At 35.8% G+C, this 22,591-nt stretch overlaps 1 protein-coding gene across 1 annotated transcript in view; it reads left to right on the forward strand.

The window, feature by feature from the left end:
• GLRA3 (glycine receptor alpha 3) overlaps nt 1–22,591 on the forward strand; it is a 94,081-nt gene that overhangs the window by 38,989 nt on the left and 32,501 nt on the right. The window contains exons 4-5 of the mRNA XM_085311321.1: nt 16,219–16,442; nt 19,404–19,486. Coding sequence (XP_085167447.1) covers nt 16,219–16,442; nt 19,404–19,486 — 307 coding nt within the window. The remainder of the gene's footprint in view (nt 1–16,218; nt 16,443–19,403; nt 19,487–22,591) is intronic.

A 22,591-nucleotide genomic window follows, 5' to 3' on the forward strand; every position in this document is an offset into this window, starting at 1 on the left:
GTCTAGATCAGCAGCTGCTTTACCTACATCCATCTGATCCCATTCTAGCAGTGCTAGAGGAAAGTTTGTACCTCCTATAGCTTTTTATCTGTGTTTGCTTCCTTTTATTCTTCTTCCTCTGATTGCACTTTTTAGCTTAATTTAAGTAAAAAAAATGTTATCCTATACAGCAGTGTACTATGAAAGCCTATGGCATTACTGCATTCTCTCCAGCAATTTCTTCCTTATTTTTATATTAGGATAAGTCTTTTTACTCTGTTTGTATAGCACCTATTAGGTCAGCTGCTGCTAAAAGACCATACCCTGTGTATAGCAGTTACAGCATTTCCCACACTGGGCTATGAAGGTAACTAATTTGGAAGCTGAGGTCTACTCAGTTACTACAATACCAGGATACGTGAAAATAAGATTATCATTTAATTCTTGTATTATTAGTCAGTGATTAAAAGTATTCAACTTTATTATTTAACAGATCTTTGTGGTGTCACTACATAGCTCTGATCACATTATACAATGTGTCACATGATGCATCGTGTGTATGATTATTATTGTGTGACACAGCAGATATTTCTTTAATTCATAAGGACACAGATATCAATGTAAAGGTTATCTCTGGAAAAAAAAGAAAGAAAAATCTCTCTCTCTCTCTCTCTCTATATATATATATATATATATCAATATACATAGAAAGGGACTAGGCCAAGGGAAATCATTTTTCTACCTGAGGATGTATATTTAGCTAATGGAAAAAATCTCATCGTGATATATTGGGATATTCCCTTAATTCCCATTAACACTAATAGGAGTCAAGTCCATAAATCCCCATCTATCAGTATAAGAGTATAGCCTTGGGCCTCCATTTTTGCATAAATCTGCAATTTACTAAAATTCCATTTCCAGAAACAAAAGCTACAGTAACTTTAGAATAACTGTAAAAATGAACCTGAACTAGAAAAATTTCAGGTTGTTGTCTTTGTTCCCAGTTTATGTTCTTGATGTATGATATATGTATGCTGGAAAAACTCTACAGTACATACACTGTACATTAAGTGTTATCTTTAAGATTCTTACTTTGCAAAAATTTGAGTTATTTTGGCATCATTTTAAAATTTAACTCTTCTTTCACTCTCAGTGAGCATTTTTAATTACAATAACCAAAGTGACCACTCAACACAAAAAAGCTGTACACTCAGATTTTTTATACTTCATATCCACACAGGAAAAATGTATCCTAAATCATATCCAAGAAGTCTGAAATGATTATATAATACTTCTAATATAATAGTAAAATGATACAATTTATTAAGAGTTTGTAAGAATTTTTTTCTAGATAGTCCTAATAGCTTTGTTTCTTTTTTAAATAGAATAAAATATATGCTAACAAATATGGTTATCACCATATTTACCAATATGATCACAGCAAGATGTCGGTTGATATGCATTTTTCCCACCTTCCCCTTCCTATATCATAACTGAAGTTACAATGCTGGTGCCCGATCTTCTTTTTTTTTCCCCTAAATCCTGCTAGATTCTATTGCTAACTTTCTCAGTGCTAAAACTCAGCTTCCCTGAGGCATTTTGGTTTCTTAACAGCGCAAAGTAATCCTTACAGCTTCAGAATCTGTCTCACCTAGTGTGTAGTCCTCAGCTGCCCCAATCATATCACCCAGCACAGAAATCTTGGTTCTGTGCCTGCTGTCACTCCCAAAACACTTTCCTTTGTCCTTAAAGTTGGTTAACTACGTTTCCCAGAAAGCGCTACCCGATTATCTAGATTCACCAGGCAAGTGTCTCTAGTCTGCCCAGAGACTCCTACCTTCTTCAGTTCCTCCAGATTACAGTTAATCCCATTTTCAAGGCATTTCCTGGTGGAGATTGTGAGCACCTGTGATCACATTTTGATCAGATATTCTATCACAATCATAAAGATAGTGAAAGTGATTTTTTTTTTTTTAAAAAAAAAAAAAGTGTTAATAGTGCAGCTAGGTGCTGAATATGGTAATTTAAAAAAGTGTTTACTATTTCTTCTTTTCCTGTCTTTAGTGATAAAACATCAATCTTCAAAAGCACTTCCATGAAATCTGAATTTATTCCCTTGCCTAAAAAAAATAAGCAGTCATTACACTGCTTGATCTTTGAGTCAATAGATGTCTTTGTGAATCAATAGATTTTCAAAATGTATTTGTACTGGAACATACAAAAGCTAATTTATTGGGTTAACAGGATTGGTTAAAGATGAAGATTTCTAATCTGCTTTCCAACCATAAACACTCTGTGTGCTACAATATGTAGAATCTCTAATACTCCTTTACCTGCCGTATTTTCTTTTAGAGATTTGAGTTGAATGAGGATTTAGTAACTTCTTGCGACTAAAGCAGTAGGATTTCTAACAGGATTGAAAGGGTACGATACTGAAGATTTCATGTTTCTGGGCAATATCTCCCTATTTTGAAATGTGTTTTTCATTACTTATAGGAGCAATGCTACGAAACGGGGATTACAAACCTGGCTACTCTAAGTTCAGAAAACTGAATGTATGAAGTATGGAAAGCATTATTACAGATCGAAGCATATGTATTACAAGTATACACTTATACCTTATAGTGATTAATTCTTTCAGTCATTTTGGATAATTTTATTGCAATATGTACACTAGACCTTATAACGTTGCAGGATTGTTACCCAGATTAGCAAACTGGACGTAAAATGTTTCTGATCTGTGCCTGTGACAACAGTTSTGGTAGGACCACTGAACTACAAACCAAAGTATTTGATATCTATGAAAATGTGATTAGGATTGGCTCTTTAGTGAGTAACCTCTGCTTCCATCCCCTTTGTCATCAACCTAACAGAAACCCGTGAAGCTGACATCTCTGCCCCAGCAATGAGTCCACTCTTTCCTTATCTTTTCTTTCCTCCTTGCTACTAGTCTAAACACATATACACAAGTTCACAAAGGTAATTACTTAATGAAAGAAACAGGTTAGTAAATGGAGCTTGTGCCCTTTCAAGACATATTGAGACTGAATCAATTCCTCTAGTACACTTAATTTTTTTTTTTTGAGATGGTCTTAATGATCTCTAAGATTTCCTTGGATACGTTTCACTAAGGAAATGAAACACGGGATGATTTCAAATATACACAACACATTTCTAGTAAAGATTTCTACTCTTGTTTCATTCAATCAGTCACTGAAACCAAAGCCAAATTCTAAGTGCTAGTATATAAAATTTAACAACAACTTTAAAAAGCCATGGAATAGGTAGCGTCAAAAAGTCATCTGAACAAAAGAAGCATTTCAGAAAAAAAACAAATTTTCACTTTAGCCAGAAATACCTTTTGGTGTTGGAAAAAAAGGCGTCTTCAGGGACTCATCACTTCTCTGCACAAAAGAATAGAATTTTTTGTTAACTGAGAATACTGTAAAGATCAACAAAGACAGGTTTAGTGCATGATATTTGTTCATGTAATGGTCATGTACATTCTCATCTAATCCTTTATACTATTGCTTGAAAGTGAAAACAATGTAAAAGCCCCTGAGCTAAAGCTTAAAAAAAGTCAGTTAACTTGAACAAATTGAAAAATGTGTTTTCTGCATAATGCAGAGGAGCAAAGAGCATACAAGTTTCATTAAGAATGGAAGTCATTATGTTCAACCTGTAACTAACCACCAGCCTATGACGCTCAGTAACAGCTGTAGCAAAGCTTACTATACAGTATGTCAGTACAGTGTTTTTTTTTTTTTTTTTTTTTTTTTTAGAGTAGAGATCCTACATGTTACACTAGGTGATTTGGCTTTTGATACAATGATTATTTGTGGGTATAGAAACTTAAATATGGCCATTGCTACTGACAATCAACCAGGAAAAAAAAACAACCAAAAAAAGTAAAACTAACTAAACCAGTACATTTTGCAATGTTTCCATCCTAAAATCTATGGAAGATAAGAGGATTTTGCAGCAAAATTTTGAATTTAATTGATTTTGAGTGCTTTAAAAATAAGGAGAAGGGAGTCAAAAGCTATGGTTTCTTTTAACTATGGGTTGAAATACAAAGACTGAAAGTACTAATAAGTATCCTGAAATGACTCGTTCTTCTAGTAAGAAAAAGTCATGAGCATATTTAACTAGTATAATGACAGAACAATTTCCATTTTCTAAATCATTAGCAGTGATGGTAGATGTGAAATTATTTAACACAGCAGAAAAAAAAGTTATATTCATCTACCCTAAGCAGAATCTTAACACTAGCCATATCACTTTAGATTCCAAGTTCCTGAAAGCAGGTGAAAAACCTACTAGGGCTTTGTACACAAATAATCTGTATATTTATTCAGTGAACTGTAGATTTTAATTTTGCAAGCTGAGACCTCTGATGTTACAGGTAATGATTTCAAAGTCCTAGACCTTTAGCTAGTTCTTCTCCAACTAAATTTTAGTTCTACTGACTTCAATATGAGTATCATTAATTGATTTTTGGAGCCAAAGTTTGCAAAGGAATTAAGCAGAACTTAAAACATAACTTTAACTATTCACAAAGAGCCCACCTACACACTTAATAGTTCGGAATGTGTAAGCTTAACAAAAGCAAATCCAACAAATAACAACTTGGAAAGACTAAAAGCATTAATAAAAATACCTTAAAATCTGATTTTATACACCAATGGATGGAGAAAGAGAGAGACCTCTATTCATAAGCATGACAATCTTTTCCAAACAGCTCAGATAATTTCCTTTCTCCTTGCTTAAAGCTTCCTGAGATCAGAGGCAATCCACCATCACTCAAATGCCCAAATCATCTGACCTGTCTGACTTAAAGGAGGAGGTAAAAGCACCCATCATTTTCAAACTCGTTTAGGGTTAGAGCTTTCAAGCAAGAACTGTGGGACCATAATTGCACATCCTCAGCCCACAAGAGCTCAAATTTAAAGATCCCGATTGCCAAGGAAGTGCTTAGCAAACTAACTTGAGGCAGGTCTAGGAAGGGAAGCTCTCCATCTGTGCTCGTAAAGGTCTGCCCTAATGCAGCAAGATCGTAAGGGTCACAGGCTTAGAAAGAAAAAGATGTTTCTTTTTGAGTGAAATTCTGGGGTTCTGGAAAATTTAAAAAGTTGTTTCTTATTAAGAGAGTGGTGAAGTACCATAGCTACTCCCAGACTCTATTTGGAATGTCTAATTCAAGAATGGGAGCAATTAGGTCATCCTCAATTCTACCCACTGCCAAGATTAATTCTGGAATAAGAGTTTCCATGTATGGAATTACTCAGGGACAGATCATCAAGAAGGATTCAATGAGTCAGAAAAACTCTTTATCGTGAACAACAGTATCTACATTGCTCCTTGTAATGAATGCCCTACGGATATTCAGCACAGAAAAGCATGTTCCTAGGGATGTTTGGCATTAGTCAAATCTTGTTACTCTGACACAGATTTGGCATGTCAATTAAAATTAACCATTATGTGATCAATTTAAATCACAGATAATTCATCGTTAGCTTTTGTGCTAAATTTCTGAAAGATTAACAAGTTATAGTTAATGGTGGAGCATAAAGTCCACTGCAAGTTTCTTTCACTCATTAATTGAGCTTCTGTACAGTCATAGATTGCTACATGCCTGACTACACTTCAGATCTGTAATAATGTAAAGAATAATAGGGAACAGCCCCAACACCTGCAGTTTTTTTGCAATAATAAATCATGAAAAGCGAATAATAAGTGAAAATATCACCAATGTTTACTAGCACAATAAACAAAAGAAGGAATCAATATCCTACCAACAGCTTTCTTATTTGTGGCTTATTCCCTAAACATTTTGTTGATTTAAGAGTTGATTCATAACTTGGCCCAACAGCAGTAAAAGTTTCTGCACTGGAAGCTGCGATATCAGTAAAAAAGCATATATATATATATATATATATATATATATATGTATACACACACACACATATATACACACACCATATATATATATATTTTTTTTTTCTTTTCTGTAGTAGAATCTGAGTAGTGAATGATCTGTTAAACTTCAGGAAGAGTTATTTTGCTTACATAGAAAGACCTAGTGCAGAGGAGAATGATCTGTAATTTGCATTTTCTGATGTTTTAGGGATATGCTGGAATAAACTTCAGGATATCTCAAGTTATATACCAGACTGAAGATACTTTTTCTTCATAAAAACTATTTATGTGATGGAATTACCATTTCTAAAGTGAAATTATTCATTGCTACTGGAAATATTTCTATTGAGCAATCATTTGGAATGGGTTAACATACACCAAAAAACAACTGTTCGCAAAATGTTTTTCATATGTTGGCATTGCTAAAAGAGATATATTCTACTTACAATACACTGAACATATTTAGTAAAATATTCTCCATTTTGCCAGCATACTTTTAAGGGTACATTTACATTTGCAGTAAATGCGATACACTGTAAACTCTTTACTGCTTTCTTTGCTAAAAGTTATAAGAAAATACTTCACTTTAAAATGCAAGTACGTAATAAAAAAAATGGTAACTCAGGTAAGCTAATTCAGGTATCTCCTTTCTAGAGTATACAGTTCTTCCTACAGGAAGAGGACATTTTGCAGTGAGAATCACTTTTCTACTTCCAGCACTTTGTCCTTTTCCCAGTCCTCCTACAGGAGCTCTCTTCCATGCTTTTCTCAATAGTGGAATAATTAGCTGGTATTCATTCTTTTTAACCAGTTAAATGCATTCATAAGAATAGGGGTTTCTTTACTTGGCTTTGGTCTGCCCTGCTTTTCTTTTTCCTCATTGGATCTTATTAAAATAAATAGAATTTTGAATGCCAAGAGCAATGAAATAAATACCTGCTGGTAGAAATAAATATACATTGGTAGCACCCTTCAAAGCATTCTCACTTTCTCATACTTCAAGGAACTGAGTTATTTAATTGTGCTTGGTTGTGCTTAATGGTTACGACTGTATAAATTGGCTTTTAAAAGTGGGGTGCATATCAAAGGAGGAAATGAATATGGAAGCAATGCTTCAAGGCTCAATCCCTTTAGGAATTTTGGCTGACAAAATCCAAATGCTTCAGAAAATGTTTCTTCTATTTGGCACCTAACTATTTCAGCAGCTGGTGTGAACGGAACAGAGCCTTGGCTTCCTCCCCTGCTGATCTCCTACTGAGAGCCACGTTACCGCTATCAGCGCATTGCCCATTCTCTCTATGCTGTTTGATAGCTGGGTAGCTGCAAAAACCTTTAGTAAAGCTAAGCCTTCTTTTTCAGGAAGTTAATGACAATTGCCAAAAAAGTCAGGGCTTAAGAGAAAAGCATTTTCTTTCACTAAGGACAATTCTTAGTTGGAGTTTATGTACAATTAAAGGAAGTTTTCTCAGATTAACTGACTGTGGTGAGTTAACTTCCACACCCTCTTCTGAAAGACATTAAAGATTATTTTATCTAAACATAATATCTGCCTGTAAGGGAAATACTGTCCATATTCTTCTGTGATTGTAATTGAATAAACTTATGTGATTAGCTATAATGTGGACTCTTCCTGTCCTTCTATAGAAAGCATAGGACTGCTTCTGATGCGCAGGGTTCAGATGCGTATATAAACTGTGTACATAAAGCTTGCAATTTGAATTTAAGGAAGAACTTTTGGCTTAAATGTAAGATTTCTGCAAGATTATGAGACCAGGAAGCTATGGCAAATGTATTCATCAAACATGTCAGTGAATAGTAGAGATTCAAAAATATTTCACAGAAAAAGTTAAGTGCATTTCTTTGACAGTTATAGACCATTCACATATTTTGTACCACACAGCTGCCAACTCCACAACTTCAGTATGAAATGCCACTGCTTTTATTTTATCAGCCATACCTAGTTATGTTTTGGGACACACAAGAATGACTCATAGTGAGATGACTTCAGGCAGTTTTCAGCAAGTAAATGTTTCCTGTCTAATGGACAGGTGAAGAAAGAAAAATCTCCATACTAAAGGTGCAATAGTTTGATGAAAATGCTGTTCCTTTCCATCTCTCTCAATTTAGCTGGCTGGATAACTGCAGAGTCCTTAATTGCTTAATTGTTCACGCTCTTCTATTCAATACTTTTTGTTCCCAAGTGAGAAGAAATGTTAGTTAATTAAATAAATCAGCATACGCGATCTCCTGAGCCACCAAGACCACACTCTCCTATCATAGACACGATACATGCAATCTCTAGTGTTTCTTTATTTTGGAGAGCAGATAGCTTCCCTTTCCATTAATTCTCATTGAAAAGCTGTTCCGAAATTTACTGCTCTCACAAGATCATACATTTAGGTCCAGCCTAAATTTGCATGTAATAAAGGATGTTCTTGTCCTTTGGCTTAAAAGATTTTCCTCCTTTAGTAATTACCCTTCAATACGTTTAGAAATACCAATCGTGTTGTCTCCTTATTTTTGTAATAGCTTAAAGAAATCAAGCTTTTCCTTTGTCCTCTCCTAGAACTAGCTAGCTAGTTTGAATCACCCTTTTCTGTGCCTTCTTCTACATACTCTTTTCTTGGAATACGCATGACTCCAGATGATGCCTCACTATAAATAATCACTAATCAATGCATTTCAAATATTAAGCATAAGAAAATACAAGGAAACCCTTCAGATGTTATAGAAGCTATATTTACATCTCTCAGATTTCAGTGTGACTCTCAGGGTCTTCTCCTACTTTGCCTTTGTCATCACATTGGCAACCAGCTTGCCATTTCATGCAAAATGACCTGTAGATTAAAGGGACTTGCTTAAATTTACATACTTGAGTTCCTATATTTAAGAAAAATTAATCAAAGGCATATATAAGTCATTAGCTGAATAAGCTTTGGATCCAGCCTGAAGTTTTCAGACATACAGAAAACCAAGGAAACTCCATCAATTTACTCAAAGCTACCTAAACCTAAAGTGTAGCCTTAGTGCTTAGGGCCAGTGAGCAAATTTGAAATGGAAAGATGCTATTACCACAAAGTCCTAATCAGCCACAGGGCATCCTGTCTAATTATACTACTCAGAGCAGCAATAAAAAGCATGTCAAGTTTCATATTTTTCAGAGACTAAGACAGCAACGTTAGCAAATCTCACCAGTGATAATTAAATCTATTAATGTGTTCTGTAACATACCAGCTTTTCATGTATAGGAGGAGAAAGGAAACTCATGAGAGATGAAAACTAGGACAGTCTCTATCCATTAAGTTTCCATATGATGCCTTTGCATCGGCGTAACAAAATCAAACTGTTCTTCAATTTTTGAAAAATTATCTCTGTTATTTTCCTGAAATAATAAAAATCAGTTGTTTATAGCTATGGTAAACTAGGAGAGTGTATGTTACAAGGGAAAAGCTCATACTAGAAAATGAAAGGTTAAAAACCTTATGTTTTTATTCTCCCATAGTAGTAGCAATCTTAGTATTACACTGGATTGTGTAGCATTCATCTGGCTCAAAAAATAATTATTTTCTGTTTTCCTTTCCATGTTATATACCTGTGAAATTATTTTTAAGTCTATCATTCTTTCCCAGAGAATTAGATCAAGTATATTAAAGATAAAGTAATATTTTGAAGTATTTCTGAAGAATAAAGGCCAAAGATGTTTTTCATTTAACCAAAAAACAAAATGGTAAAAAGCAGCAATACATGCATTACAGCGTTTCTGTAGAGGCTTGGGTAGTGAGGAGGTTATGCTGAAATATGAAGGCACATCAGATACAGAATTATATGAACCACCAGCACCTCTCTGAAGCCTCCACTGATACTGAGCAACTTATAGCACTTCTTGCACAGCTTTTTTTTTTTTTTGAGGGAGCGGAAGAGAAGCAGAAGAGGCAGAGGGATGAGAATACACACAACTGTCTGAACAAGTACTCCCATTCCCTATCAGCTGATCCACAGCTTCAATAAAACAAATAGTATACTATAGCTGTAAAGTTATATTTAGTCTGAGGTAGCTCTTCAAGACATTGGTTACTTGTTTTAGGCAAAGATTCTCTTCAGTCTTAGTCTTCTTCATATTAACTTCCTTTCCTTATAATGCTTGAATGATTTAACTCATTCCCTATCTCCCCATTCCTCTAGCAGTCCTACTAGTCCTAGTTCTGCCTTCTGCCTTCACAGAATCAGTAAGGTTGGAAGGGACCTCTGGAGACCATCTAGTCCAACCCCCCTGCTCAAGCAGGGTCACCTAGAGCACATTTCACAGGRTCACATCCGGGCAGATCTTAAACATTTCCAGAGAAGGAGACTCCACAACCTGTTCCAGGGCTCTGTCGCCCTCACAGGAAAGTTCTTCCTCATATTCAGGCGGAACTGCCTGTGCTTCAGTTTCTGCCCATTGCCTCTTGTCCTGTCACACGGGACAACTGAAAAGAGTTTGTCCCGTGCCCTTGACACCCTCCCTTCAGGTACTTGTACACATTGATAAGATCCCCCCTCAGCCTTCTCTTCCCCAGGCTGAAGAGGCCCAGCTCTCGCAGCCGTTCCTCACAGGAGCCTTTTGCTGCAAGTCACCCTGGTAATCCTCATTCCTCACATCAACCTCCACATGAAAATCTCTGTTGATTACATCTGTGATAATTTCCTAGGCTTATGTTCAGGCTTATGTCAAATGGAATTGATAGCAACAGGCATAGGATATGGAGAGATCTCACCTTTTTTTTTGGGGGGGGGGGGGGGGCACGCTATTCGTCTGCACATGTCTGTGACGCACGGATATGGGACTTAGCTCTTGATTGTTTTTCAAACACTTGCCAATAAATGTAGTTACTAAAATTCGTAATTATCTTTTCTATAATTTTCCTGTAATTTCACAGAAACTTCAAAAATATCTGCTTTCTATGCAATATTTTATGACTTTCCTACAAACTCTTCCCATATTTTTCAAGTCAAGTTTTTAATGGACATCGACTAAAATTGAATATTCTTCACAAGAATAATATCTCACACAATGCTATTAAATTTGCTTTTAGAAGTGTTCTTTGCAAGTCCAGAAGATTTGCATGTTAGAATTCTGCAGCAAGCTAACACTAACAAAGCAAGTATCATTTAACTACATTTTGATAGGACAAATCTAAATTTCACTTAGATATGTTAATTTCAAATTATAATGGCACTTGGAACTGAAATAGGTAGAATTCTGGAAGATTTTTCATTTTTTGATGATAACGTGATTCTTTGGTTCAAATGACAGCATTCAAAAATTGTGAAAGTAGTTGACCTGCAATATTTGAATGGAGGCCTTATTTTGGAAATTTGTATTTACATTTCTACCGCTAGGATCGGGAAGGATTCCACATAAAATGAATATTAAAAATGCATGAACATCCCCACAGATGATTACTCTAAAACTGACGCAAGTGAACAGAAATCATATAGCCATACATAGACAGTGACAAGCACACTGAGGTAGCCATAACAAGATTAAATTTTACCATGTAGAAAATCAGCTTCTCTACATTCTATCTACTGTTTTATTATTATATCATAATAAAAAAAATTCAAATATTGATTCAAATTTATAGAATTGTTATAAGTATTAGTTAAAATTATAGAGCCTTAATATAGAGTTTTAAGCTAGGAGTTGCTGAAAATCATTAACCTTTAAGTATAAAAAATTCTTCCACTGTATCAGAAAATTTCCAGCCATGCAATCACTAAGCTTGTTAAGGCCTTTGTGGAATTGGAAAGTGGTCTCTGGTAAGATTTGAGAAGTCAGGTGTGCAAAAGGTTTCGAGTGAGTGTTACTAAGGACTGTTATCCAGATCATTGTACCTGCATTTAACAGATATTTATAGCACTGAGCTTAGAAAAAAAATGAAGCCAGAACAGATGAAAGCAGTGCCTTCATTATTCTCTAAACGCAGATGTGCAGTATTTAAAATATAGAAATTATTAAATCTTAATTAACATAGCAGACCAACAAAACATTTTCACTTCAATGTTGCTTTCATTTTTATTCAGATATTACACATATAGTTTGAGCTATGCATACTTTCTTAGCTCAATCAAGAGAGGTTTTTAACTCGACTTAGCTGCTGAGGCAGTTTAATGCTAAAAGTTTTTGTTACAGTGCCTAATCACCCACCCCCCCAAAATGAAATTTCAGATTAAATCAGTTGTGTTTAAAACCTTCCATTAGCTTCCCACTTTTTTCTGTGAGTCCAGAATGACAGATATGACAATTCACAGAAAGGAAGCAGAGCAGGTTAGTTTACTATAATGGAAAAATATGTGCTCCGTAAAGTTTCTAATGGTACACAAAGAATGACCACAAGAAATGACAGCTCATACTTGGGCTATGTTACACTGGGTAGAAATGAGATTAGCTGAACTGTAGTTATTTAAAATGCTTTACTTGTTGCCTCTAGTTAAGAGGAGAAAAAGTCAAAATTACTGCCTTTCAGCAGCTAAAGCAGCGATGGCTGTACAGTCTGAGGAAACGGTTGCCTTCCTGGCTGTAGTGGTCATATAGGAAGAAGATGGCAGAGGCGCAAGTTGTTTGAATAGTATCAATTAATTTTGAATGCAAGCCTGACTGAGAGAAAAAATAAAAGGAACTAGTTTAAAAAGGTCTGCCATATTAATTTCTGTATGTGAGGCACTCACCAAGCTGGGAAAAATACCCCTCATGCTGAACTTCTTGGATGACCATTCAAGGGAAATTCTCAAGAGGAGTAAAATACTGTTTAAAAAGTATTCTATTACATTAACTGTTGATGCAAGGTCAGTGGTAACTTTTCTGTTGTATTCTTTCCGAAAGCAAAGGACACAAAATATTCTTGAAAAGCTGTCTGCTATGTCAAATATAAGAGTCAAAATACGAACAAGCATAAGAGATGAAATAAGAATCAAGAGCAAGTGCTATAACTAGTGCCACCCTGTGCTTTTTCAGGGAATAATAGAGAGAGATAACAGAACATTGTCTGTACTAGTGAATTCTTTCCAAGTTATGAAAATCATAATCCAGAAGCCTATTTCAGTGAGACTTAGGCACATAATATTTGGAGGAATTGTGCCCAAATTTCAGTAAGGCTTTCCAACTATATTTTCTATAACATACTATGGGAATATAGCTCTGTGTATCACTGCAATGAAGAAGAATTCAACATATTCCACAAATATTTTAGAATTCATCGTGTCTCAGAAATTGCTAACAAAAATATTAGTAAAGAGCTCCATGACAGTCTCAGCCTCAGCCTGGAGAGCAAAGATTAGTTCCTAATTGCCCACTTTTTGGTTTTATTGAGCCCCATGAAGCAGATGAACAGTATCCTCACCCTCTTAAGTTTATTCTCTGGCTATGGGAAAGAAAGCTGGACCAAGTGCAGACCCACAGATCATTTTCATTCTGCAGAACCAGAGCACAGCAGCTGTACAGATGATAGCAGCCTTCAGGTTACAGAAGCAAGTGTGGAAGTCACCACTGCTTAAATGATGATTTCACTCTCTCTTCAGAGTTATTTGAGTTAGGAGTTACCCCTCTGGGCAAGCAAGTAGCACGCAAGAACAGTAATCCTCTGATAAGAGAACAAATCAATGCTAGCCATTTAATTCTGTTCTCTGTGTTTGCACAAAACAGTCCTACTTGATTAAAGCAGTTAAGCTTTACACTCGCACCGTATAATCACGAGCTGAGACAATGAATATTTGTCCTTCATTCAGCAGTAGCCATATGTATCTTTCTTTTCGACAGATTATGGTTTTTTTGTAATGAATAATGAGAGTCAATTTAAGTTGGTCTTTTCAGGGTAGAGAATAATGAAAAAAAAGCTTCAATACAATGTAACCAGGGTATTTTTTCACCCTAAAGGCTGGAAGTCATTTAAACCAATAAAGTTTGACTCATTTAGGACTTTTGCAGCAAACTGACGTAGAAAATAGCTTAATGTAAACTGTGAGAGATCCTTCCATTTCTCCTCTATGTTTGCCATTTTCATTGCAGTCTTCTGCTATGTATTTCTCAACTGTTCTCTTTACACATATGAGAGGTCCCTTACTCCATAAGTAATCTCTTTCATTATTTCATCACATATGGAAACAAAATAGATAAACAGATAAACACTTGATGAAATGAATTACAAGGTAAAACTTGGGTTTGGGTAAAGTCTAGATAAAGTCCTAACGATGACCCAGGTTTAGGGCTAACGTCTAACAGCTCCACGTGTTGGAGTGGGCAGCGGAGTCATTGCTACTTTCATATCCTGTTTCTTCTTGGACTTTTGACTTTATATAGGAAGGCGGAAGAGTCCTTTTACTGCATGCAAGACACCGGCTGCTGGGTTTTATGAACACCAAGGCCCAATCTTATCTTAGAAGTTTGATTTTAGCTCAGAAAACGCAGAAACTTGTTTCTACATCTGTACAGTAAAAAGTTCTGGCTCTGGTTTCACCCTGCTGTGATGCTTATGAAGAAAGAGCAATATCTACAGTTTCTATTTGGAATTTTTCATGGCTCTTGAGGCAGTCACTAACTATGTTAAAGAGGGAAATTTCTTTYAGTCCCTTTCTTCATTTTCTGATCTGCCAGCCTCAACTAGCATTTGAGTGGATGAAGATTAACAAATCCTATGCTTCTTCCACGCTGCATTAAATGTTATAAAGTTTCATTTGGCCTCATAGCCTTTTCTCTCTATGTCCAAAACAACAATCTGAATGAATTTCATCCTTCAGGTTTAGTTTTTCCACTTATATGCTTTATCTATACAATTTATAATAGGTATGAATACAAAATCCTCTACTGGGAATTTCTCTATATGATATACAGTATTTTATGACTATCAAGCAACAAATGCRTGAATAATATGTTTTCAATATATTTGGCTACCCTTACACAAGCTGAATAATTAAACTGACCCCAACAGCAGGATGCTCAAGACAAAGAACTACTACTCATGAGTAAACATTTGCATACTGAGGTTCCTATTGTCCTTTATTAAGCCCTGTTAGCATTATTCTCATAATTATATGGCTGCTTGTTGCAAGTTTCATCAGATGAAATACTTGTAAAATACTGATACCTGTTCTGGAATTTCAGTGGTACCCACAGTTTCTATAGCAATAGGAACTCAACTAGTTTTTATAACTATTAATAGCTGTTACCTGTAGCTATTGCTAAAATTCTATGGCTCAGCATTGAATATTTCTTTGCTTCCCATTCTGCGTCAAAAAGTTCCCTTTCTGAAGCTAATATTATATTTTTAGCATTAAACTAGTGATGTTATTTACTTAAATGAAATTCAGCAGTGTCAGGTAAGCTCTGATACCCTGTTGCATTTCCCTTTTTGCACATATCAACACGTTCTTTGTTTCCATTTTATTTTTATCTTCTGTCAGCARCTTGTCAACATCTGCAGTAGTGCAAATAATGAAGAAAATCATGCTGCGACCAACTAAAGCATAACCCATATAGCCTTATGACTAGTCTCTCAGATCTTGATATCATTTAGTGAGATGTTAATCTTCACTTTTACTTAAAAACAAATATTTTCATCCTCCAGAGTGGTAGATTTCAGTAAGGTGTCCAGCCATAAGTGTTACATATTGTCTCTGATAGAGCAGTTCCAAAAGTTTGAATCACTCCACTCATCTTTYCTATAGAAACACCCTTCACTGAGACAGGACTGTCCATGGAAATTAAGGCAACCCCGCTTGTACGTACACTAGCTTACCCATGATATTTGAACAGTTTTTGTCTTCCTCATACAACTGCATGGCAAAGTACTACACATAGTTTTTCCTTTGCCTCAGTTCACAATTGCAAAATTATAAGAGGTGTGTCTAAAATCATACAAGGATTGCAGAAAAAAGATTTAGGGTCTCCTTTTAGTGGGACAGGCTCTCACTGCCTAAGAGAGGGAAGTGGCAAAACCTTYGTCAGAGTTGAGCAGAAAAAAAAGTAATATCATAAAACTCATTCTATGCTTCTGTTATTTYTCTCTTAAGACAGAGATACTATAGGGGTAGAGTTATATTGTGTTACATGAACTGTACATGGAGCCTGGATTTCCTTACCTGGATGATTTTTTTCAATTGCCCTGAAATGCATCTTTATTTTTATCCATTGTGTCTCCACAAATACAAATAGGTATCATGTTGGCATTCAGCAAAGTAATTCTTTTTGTCATCCACAGATGGACAGGGGATTACATGGCTAAGAAATGAAATAAAAGCTAAATCCCTATGCTTGATAAAGCTTTGTTTGTTTTCTCTTTCATTCAGGATTACCGAGTGAACATCTTTCTCCGTCAGAACTGGAATGACCCACGCCTTGCATACAGTGAATATCCAGATGACTCTTTAGACTTAGATCCATCCATGTTGGATTCAATTTGGAAACCTGATTTGTTCTTTGCTAATGAGAAAGGTGCCAACTTTCACGAAGTTACAACAGATAATAAGTTGCTGCGAATTTTCAAAAATGGAAATGTACTTTATTCCATCAGGTGAGTCTCTAATCAATTTTTTTATACGAAGCTTAAAAGTGTACCTACTGTTAATAAGCTGAAAGAATTGTTATTGGTTATCTTCAGTTGTTAGTCATACAGAACTGTCACTAAAGTGAGAGTTTTGAATAATGAATTTTACCATCATTACTGTTCATTATTAATATTACAATAGAAAATGATCCTATCCCTATTAGCTATATGCATAATAAAAATAAAAAAAGTATCACCCCATTTAAAAAAAAAAAAAAAAAAAAAAAAAAAAAAACAGAAACTAAGCCCATTCAAGCTAGCATATTTGCACAGATCAAGTTCTTCTGGAGTACTGTAATCTGAACAGGCCCATGTACAAGTTCAAGTTCTTTCTTTCACACATTTTCAATGGCATGATGATCTGCTGTTATTTCTCTCACTATTTTGGGTATAGCGTTTGCTCTTCCATATGGAAATGGGACCTGTTTGAGAAAGTATGAGATTTAAAGAATAGCTCACTTATTGCTGGGGGTAGGGAGGAGTGGAAAGCAAATTTTGGAAAAGTTTTAAGAAGCTGTTAGCAGCAATTATATATAAGTATTGACAAAATCAAATTATTCTACCTCTTTTCTTTTCTCTGCTCCCCACTTCCGTTGTATTAATACAGAAACCGGTAGGCATTCTTACTACTGTCTCGAAAAACCTGATCTAATGAGAGATGCCCTTGTTACAGGCATAGCAATGCCCTGTGAGACTGGATTTAGATTTGGTATTAATACCGTGAACCACTTGTGCAAAGTGTTGCACTTTTCAGTTTGCACCCCAAGAGACGAAAAAAATATATAATAAAAAAATAAAAARTAAATAAAAAAAGAAGATGTGCCAGGAGCATGGGAGTCTCCTTCCTCCCATGTTCCAGTGCAAGTGGACAACATCTTGTCAAGCTTCCACAAGGAGAAAGGATATGGCTAAACTTCCTAAGAGCAYATCATATCCCAAAGGAGGTCAGTCTGCCAGTTTGAGGAAACAGACATTCCTTAGTGTCRTAACATGCATTCTGGCACTAGGAACTGATAGAGAACAAGCAAAAAAGGCTCCTCCTCTGCACCAAAGTAAAAGGCAGAGCTAAATCAATTGTCTCCACATTATCTGAGTCACTCCCAGAGGCACTGGCAGTTCCTATCGCTTTGCCCCACGTTGATCAAATAATTCCGTCTCCTTGCCCCACTCCCTCCAAATATGCATGGCGCACAGTAGAGATGCAACCACTCTGATGTAAGCTTGGATAGCAACTTCAGTACAATGTTGACTAAGTTCATCGTCATATGTAACGGAATATAAACACACGCAAAACATTATCATATAAAATTTATAAAAAACAAACGTTGACTGTGATGATAGCAGATGCCAGATAGCACTTGTATTTCTTGTGAAGCCAGAATGCTTATGTTGCCATAATTTATTTAAGAATATTACTAAGAGGGCCAATTTCTGAAAGATTTAAAATTATATAATTGGCATGCAGTTGAGTTGTGAATGAGAGTCAGTTTAGCTTTTGATGAGGGTAGACATGCAAATTGGTAAAGAGCTAATATTAACAAAAAAAAGAGAGAGAGAAAATGGGAAATTTCTAAATTGTTGCTTTTTTTTTTAATTTCGTAATTTCTCCTCCTCCCCCAATTGCATCTGAACAAAATATTCAGACAAACAATGAGAAGTTTCAAATTCCTGCTCCAATAAATACTTAATGTAAAACACTACAATATTTATTGAAGCACAAAGTGGAATCGAGGTGTCTCTTCTTCCAGATAACTTGCCACATTGTCATCATAGATAAATCCATTATGTGAACCAGTGCCTACCTGTCAGAATTTGGGACTATTTCAGTAGGAGGTGACTAGTTTCCTCCTTTGACTCTCTGCTTCCAGCTCTGCCATTGGCAAGCTAAACAGGAGTTATAACAACAAAGGAAGCCTTGAAAATGGAGAGATGAGGCAAAAGAGTGAGACACCACAGCCATGCTTCCTACCTATTGCCCACACCACCTAGCCCCAGTGCCAAGCACCGGAGAATGAATTTAAGAGAAGGGAGCAAGAGCACTGCTATTCTAAAAAAGGCTTTATATGCAAGGAACTGATTTTAGGCTACTCAGATTTTTGAAGGACACTATCAGCTAAGCTAATAGATGACTCCTGGGGAAAACATCCATGCCAGGCATTCTCCACCAAGAGGAAAGATGCAGTCATGACCCTAAATGATGAGAAGGCACCTACCATTTCTAAACATGCCCAGTGAAGGAATGTATACACCYTAACCTCATATGTTCTTCTTTCTCATTTCTCTGAGACATGTCACACTGAGGATGAATTAGTGTATTGGCAAAAAAATGTAAGAATATCTTATTTCCTTATAGATTGCAAAGCATTCAGCAAGAAATATCATGGCTAACACAAAACACAGCTGCCATTCAAAATTACAGGCATATTTCAATCTACCATCAATACCCTAAAAAGTTATCTTAAACCTTTGTGCTGAAAATATAAGCACCTTATTTTAGGACAATAATACATAAATTACTTCACCAGCATGATTTGCAACTGACATCTGCTATGAAGTTCTTGTAAATCTAGGTAAATTCTACGCCAAGGATTTGAAATACTGTAAAAGTACAATTCTGCTCTAAGGCAAAAAGCATGCTGTTGTTGCATTCCTTTAGACTGTCCCATAAAGTMAGGCAACCCTCCTGAAAAATACATTTTTGTGAAAGTCTGTAATAAGTTGGCTTTCTGCATTTTTCCACAATTTTTGTCATCATAGGCTACARGAATGAAGTGGGTTCATCTAGTATCTATTCCTTTTCAGAGTTTTTAAATGGAAATTTGTGTTTATTTCAGTTTCTAATGACTCCTGGTGTTGTGACACACACTTCTGTGCATATATACGCTATATYTGTGGTATATTTTTAATACATGTTTTGTGTTCTTTCAGATTGACTTTAATACTGTCCTGTCCAATGGATCTCAAAAATTTTCCAATGGATGTGCAAACTTGTATAATGCAGCTGGAAAGCTGTAAGTTTGAGTAATGTATTCTCCTATAAATCCTTCTACAGAGATTTCAACAGCCACTCAGGGGATAGAAAGATACCCAGTAGTGAGAGCAGAAATAAGCTTTTTAAAGTAATCACTGATTTTATCAAAAGAACTTGTGAAGCATAAAGATACCTTTAACCTTACTTGCACCGACAATCCAGTTTCAGCTAGCTACAAAGCTACTACTAAATCTAAGTACTCAGGGTCAAAGCTTACCTTAACAAAATTTATGCATAGAGTGATTCTTAAACTCTTCCCTTTATTCACACATCCATACCTGTGATCAGGGGGGACAGTGATATAGGAAAGGAGAAAGGGAGTGATTTATCTGACTTATGTGAGCAACCTGAAATCCAAAATAACTTGAGCTCCTTAAAAAAAAAAAAAAAAAAGTAATTTATACTGAATTACTGAATACCTGCTCTTCCACATGCCTCAGTGTTAGAGCTGCTTATCTGTACTTTTTATATGACCATCTTAGGAAGAATTGGGAAGAGGGTTTAATGCAAAAGAGAACTGTAGAAAGGTTATAGTGCGTGCATTATTTTATATATATTATATATATATATATATATATATATGTAAAATAATAATACACACACACACATTTTACACAGCCTTCACCCCATCATTCCTCCCTCTCAGCCAGGGCAGCACCTTGGGTTGGTGGAACATCCTCTAGAAAAATCACAGCAAGGGCTGCAGGGCCCTCACATATTGTGCAGCCAGGGATCAAACGATGATCTAGCCATCAGCTGTAACACTAGAGTGTTTTAGCATCCTCAGAAGGCTGCCTGGGCTTAATGTGATTTTTAGTAGTACAACTAGCTAGACATTGAAAGCAGCTAGCACAACGCAAACAGAAAAAAAAAAAAAAAGATTCTGATGGACTTCTAACACAGAGACTGTCCCATAGTTTGCCCAAAGCCACTGTTGTATTCTCAACAGGAAAAGCCAAATTACAACTGTGGATGATATAAACACTCTTTTAAAAATCCTATTTGTATATACAAATATCCTGAGGAGAGCAGAGGGGAAGATAAAACCAGATTAGAGAGGACAAGCTTTACAGAATTATCTTCCAATGAAGAGTAACACCTTATATGTGAAACAAAGCTAGCATCTGCTGACTCTACCCACTCTACATTGTGCTCATCTACCTTGAGATGTCCTTTCAAACAGAAAATAAGATAGAAAGCATACAGAAGCTATGCTATTTCAAGGCCACCATGCACAAAAAGACAGAGCATTTTTGTCAGATGTGAGGATCTAAGCTAGCACAGTATGTGTGAGGAAGAAGGCATTAAATTCTCATTTTCCCTGTGATATGAGATGTCCGGGAATTGTCTTTTCCCCTTAAAATGAGATCCTTAGCAAAGAGATTCTCCTAATGGCGTGGAAAAAAAAATCAAACAAAAATAAAAAGTGCTGTCTGAAAGATTTTGGTGATATTGGAGTTTGAAAATTAATGATAGGAAAAACAATCAGGTAAATAATAAGTACTCATCTTAATGTGAGATTTTTATTTATAGTAGGATCAATATATAAAATATCTCAGAAAAGAAGTTTCTGCACATATAATGAGCATACTGGATTGTTTGAACTATATATGATGCATTTCTGTTCTGTAATCTGATTAAAGTATTTCTTGCCTTTTTAAAAAAATGGAACAAAGTAGGGACAGAAAGAAGTGGGAAGTGAGAATATATCAGTATGTCAGAACTGTTTGTTGTATGGATAACAGTATGCTTTTACAATAAGTTACAGGGTGAGTATGAAAGCCAAATCTATTTTTCATTACAATGGACATATGGTAATATTGCAGAGCAGGCTTTTAATATGAGGTCAGTGGCTGAATCTGACAGCAGAGATTTTCTTCACAAAAATTAAACAACAGTTATTTGCTCCAAATGTGAAGGAATTTAGAGGAATGTTATATGTTCATCATTTAACCMAAAGTCCACATTCAAGAGAGAATTCTACATATAACCAATGTCACCTTTATAATTAAGGTGACTAAAGAAAATGTTAAAAGGAAGCGGTTGTATCAGAGTATGTTACATATGGCAAGTACATTCACTCCATATAGTTATGTTTCAAACAGAAGATATCATAATACTTGACTGAACAAGAGAAGATATAGTTTTTAARAAATGTGTTTAGAAAGTTACAAAATAGTTGCTTTAACAACTTCATAAAAACTCAGCTGCATTTTTCTTGCCTTTCAGCCATTTTAAGGGCAGGTCATACAACAACTGAGCATTCTTGAGCAAATGAGGCATCTGTGCTGCCTTGCAGGAGCTGACAAATTTCCACAAACTGCACCATAGGGAACTAATACTTAGTTGAATAACATTGTAGACGTTCTACTGTATTTTCCAGCTGAACATTGTGCACTGTAGTCTTGTTTTTAATCATCTGGTTCAATGGGGAGTTCCTGCTGCATATTCACATAGTGGAGAGAGGCAATGTTCACAAAAGAGGAGCTTAGCAAAATACAAACGAGTGTTTCAGTCTGAGATACTGCAGTAATATAGTTATACCTGTGAAATCAAATGTGATCCTTCTGTAAGTTAGAAGCAATAAAGTATTCTCTGTATCCCCTTGTCTAACTCTGTTTTAACTGTAATTCCAGTTATTGAAAAAYAGAGACTATGGCCAGAGTAGCTCAAAATTATCAGGCTGAAATTTTCGCAACATGTAGGAGCTCTGGCTACACCTACATGTCTGCTAGCAGAGTGCAGTTTAGCATTTTCTCGTGCTTATCCACTTCATATCAAGTCTCCCGAGGTAAGAACTGAAATAACCCGAAGAGCCTGYATCCATCCACGAAAGAGACTCTTGGGTGGATGCAGGCTCTTYGGGTTATTTCAGTTTCTAGGCTACAGAGTCATACGGTCGTGCGAGCCTGTCGTACGTTCTTTGGTGCTCAGTGAGACAGCTTGARCAGGGGGAGTGAAGCCAATACCCCGCTGGTTACTGCGCCGTCCAGGGAAGTGGAAGGTGTGGGTTTCAAAAATGAGAACACAGATCTCTCGCATTCTGGGCAAATAATCGAATCATCAAGGTATTCCATAAAAAGCA

The sequence above is a fragment of the Rhea americana genome, unplaced genomic scaffold, assembly GCF_003343005.1.
Source record: "Rhea americana isolate MKP2758 unplaced genomic scaffold, rheAme1 scaffold_34, whole genome shotgun sequence".
NCBI lineage: Eukaryota > Metazoa > Chordata > Aves > Rheiformes > Rheidae > Rhea > Rhea americana.